The 3,529-nt window shown below is 43.7% G+C and overlaps 1 protein-coding gene across 1 annotated transcript; it reads left to right on the top strand.

Moving 5' to 3' along the window:
* Positions 1 to 1,090: 1,090 nt before the first annotated feature.
* Positions 1,091 to 1,531, top strand: LOC112090365. Its single transcript, XM_024161500.1, has one exon. The coding sequence runs from the start codon at positions 1,091 to 1,093 to the stop codon at positions 1,529 to 1,531; it is 441 nt and encodes a 146-aa protein (XP_024017268.1).
* The last annotated feature ends 1,998 nt before the right edge of the window (positions 1,532 to 3,529 follow it).

The following is a 3,529-nucleotide window of genomic DNA, read 5'->3' on the forward strand; positions in this document are numbered from 1 at the left end:
TAATTACTTCTAAACTGTGAAGTGTCCATTTGATATAGTCATTGCATATAGATCAATCCTCCATAAATAATTCATAATTAGAGTCAGGTAGAATCCGTTAACCTCTCTAATTATATCTGCATCATTGAGTACCATTGATTCTCCAATGGATAGTGATTCATAAAACACATTCATGAACCAGAGCGCTCTTACTAAGCCAAGTACCGAATCAACACTCAAGAGAATTATTTATCTACTTCTTTCTCAAGAAGGAATGGATCTCATCAACTTCATATTGTGTCTGTGTCCCTGTTCCACAGAATCTCATTATGCGAAATACACTCATTCAATATCTCACCATATTAATAGTGCGGATAGCATCGTTCCATTCTAAATGGGAATGACATGTATTAATAATGTTTTAATTAAAGATTCTGAACTTTAATTAAATTCATTATGAACAATGTTTTTGATTATTATCCTTAAACACTATCCTCTCGTATATAAAACTTATATACTATGTTTAAGGTTACATAAATAATCACAGAATTTTCATTTGATATTCATAAAATATTCATAAATATTTGCACATAAAATGATGAATAAACTCTTGGGTAGTCGTGGATCGGCTAACGAAATCAGCGCATTTCATTCTGATTAAGATAACTTACTCCTTAGAGAGGTTAGCTATGTTACCAGTTAGTATAGTGTCGGACAGAGACAGCCGATTTACCTCCAATTTTTGGAGAAGTGTTCAGGAAGCGATGGGGTCAGAATTACGCTATAGCATAGCGTTTCATCCCCAGTCAGAGAGGACCATTCAGACCCTAGAAGATACGCTTCGTGCATGCGCAGTGGATTTCAAGGGTGCATGGAGTATGAAGTTGCCATTGATCGAATTCTCGTATAATAGTAGTTATCAAGCTTCCATCGGTATGGCCCCGTATGAAGCACTTTACGGAAGGAAGTGTAGATCCCCAGTTCATTGGTATGACACTCGGGAAAAGCAGCTTCACAAGACAAAATTCGTTCAAGAGGCCATTGAGATAGTGCAAAAGATCCGCAGAAGATTAGAGACGACTCAGAGCTGGCAGAAGAGTTATGCAGATAAATGACGGAGACCATTGGAATTTTCTGTAGGGGACTCCGTATTCCTGAAAGTCGCACCAATGAAGGGTGTGATGCGTTTGGGAAGAAAGGTAAGCTGAACCCACGTTACATAGGGCCTTTCGAGATCATTGAAAGAATAGGAAAGGTTGCTTACCGACTAGCTCTACCGCCAGAATTGGCTTCAGTGCACAGTGTGTTTCATGTAGCAATGATCCGGAAGTATATCTCGGATCCATCGCACGTGTTACAGTATGAACCTATCCAGGTTCACGAAGATTTGTCTTATGAGGAACAACCAGTCCAAATTCTAGCCAGAGAAGAAAGGAAACTCATAAGTCGTAGTATCCCAATGGTTAAAGTGCAGTGGAAAAATCACAATGTTGCAGACGCCACTTGGGAAGTAGAAGAAGAGATCAGACATAAGTACCCCCAGTTGTTCTGATTTTCGGGATGAAAATTTCTTAAGGAGGGGTGAATGTAATGACCGAAAAAATTTTAAGTCTAATCCGGACAGTCCGGTATGTGACCGTAATTCTTCCCGGAACGGAAAGTAGTAGAAATATTGATGTAATCAGGAAAGTGTTATGTAAAAACTTTATATACGAGGTAAAATTACCCGAAAAGTGTAAAGTTATGATACGAATATTTTTACAGAGAAAATTCATAAATATCAGTTGTGAATAGTGAAATATCAGTTAAAAGTTAGAAATTTTAACAGGTATATTTTAGTTACGAAAAACTGAAATATTTGGTAAATGTCCAAATGACCAGTTAGAAAAAGAATAGAAATATTAGAAGTAAGCAAAATAGCAAAAGTTCCTGAAACAGCATTTTCCCGAGTCAGTTAAAGAGGGAAACTGCTAAAAAAATGAGTACCGCGAGGGTACGCGTTTTGGGCAATTCTGGATCGTTTAAAATGAAAATTTCAGAAAAAGAAATTGACTATTGAGATACCCAAGAGAAATGGGTTGAATACGAGAAATTTGACCTCGGGGGCTCAGCAGTCTAGAAAAGCAGTTAGAACCTGTACTGGGTGTGAAATTATCGGTACCAGAAAGAGACTCATTTTGAAAAATGGAAAGTTTGGTCTCGACAAGAAAAATGTGGGGAACATGGAACCACTTAAATTAAGTGTTAAACTTAATTAGAATTAGTAAAAATATTATTATAATATGAGAATTAAAGTAATTTCCCTAATTTAATTTAGAAAGTAATGTGAGATATTATTAAAAATATTATTATAATATTCCTTTACATCTTAAAACGGGAAGGAAGGGAAATTAGAAGCATTATGCAATATTTTCCAAAAGAGTGGCCGATCAAGAAGAAAGAGAGAGAGAAAAGAGAGAAATGTCATGGGTACACGGGAGTGGTCTGCTTGATGGACAGGCAGAGGCAAGGGTGCCGGAAATGTCATAGGTACACGGGAGTGGTCTTTACTACTCTCGCTTAGAAAACAATTTCTGCTGTAGATTAATGTAATATAGAATACTATTATGTATGTTCAATTCTAAGAAGAAGATATTACAACCATTGTCTTAGTAAAGAACAATGGACTGTAATAAGTTAAGACAAGTTTCAGGAACTAGTTTGATATCCGAATCCTGAAAGTAATAGCAAGATATGTTATTAGTGTAACAACATAACATTTTAAGAACCCGAGGGTTAAAAGCAAGGAAAAAAAATTACCCAAATATGAACGTAATTTAAAGAGACTATAATCTAGAAACACATAATGGATTAGACGATAACATAGCCTATTAGTAGTAGTATAAGGAGTGGCGACCGCGCCGTGAGGGCTCAAGTGGTCACACGGAGGTACCCCGGGGGTGCCCCGGGGGTGTTCCAGGGGTGTCCCCCGGGGGAGCGGGTGAGCCCCGGGGAGCCCCGGGGGTGCCGGGGGATGTACCGGGGGTGTCCCTGGGGTGCCCCGGGGGTGTCCCGGGGATGTCCCGGGGGTGTCCCGGGGATGCCCCGGGGGTGCCCCGGGGGAGCCCCAGGGGTGTCTCGGGGTTGCCCCGGGGTTGCCACGGGGGTGTCCCAGGGGTGTCCCGGGGGTGCTCCAGGGGTCCCGTAGGGCTGTACCAGTGATTTCCGGGGGTGTCCAGGGGGTGTCCTAGTGGTGTCCCGAGGTTGCTCCCGGGGTTCCTCGGGGGAACCCCGGGGGTGCCCCGGGGGTGTCCCGGGGATGCCCCGTGGGTGCACCAGGGGTTCCCTGGGGTGTCTCGGGGGTGTCCCGGGGTCCCACGGGGGTGTCCCGGGGGTGTCTCGGGGGTGTTCTGAGGGTGCCCCGGGGGTGCCCTGGCAGTGTCCCGGGGGTGTGCCGGGGGTACCTGAGGTGTCCCGGTGGTGTCCCGTGGGTACCCCGGGGGTCGCATGGGGCCCGGGGGTGCCCCCGGGGTGCCTGCGGGTGCCACGGTGGTACCCGCGGGGGCGCCCG

This window comes from Morus notabilis, unplaced genomic scaffold, assembly GCF_000414095.1.
Source record: "Morus notabilis unplaced genomic scaffold, ASM41409v2 Scaffold50, whole genome shotgun sequence".
Classification (NCBI taxonomy): domain Eukaryota; kingdom Viridiplantae; phylum Streptophyta; class Magnoliopsida; order Rosales; family Moraceae; genus Morus; species Morus notabilis.

Excerpts from the sequence above, each read along its gene's own strand:
- LOC112090365 (XM_024161500.1), top strand. The coding sequence starts at position 1,091 with ATGACGGAGACCATTGGAATTTTCTGTAGGGGACTCCGTATTCCTGAA.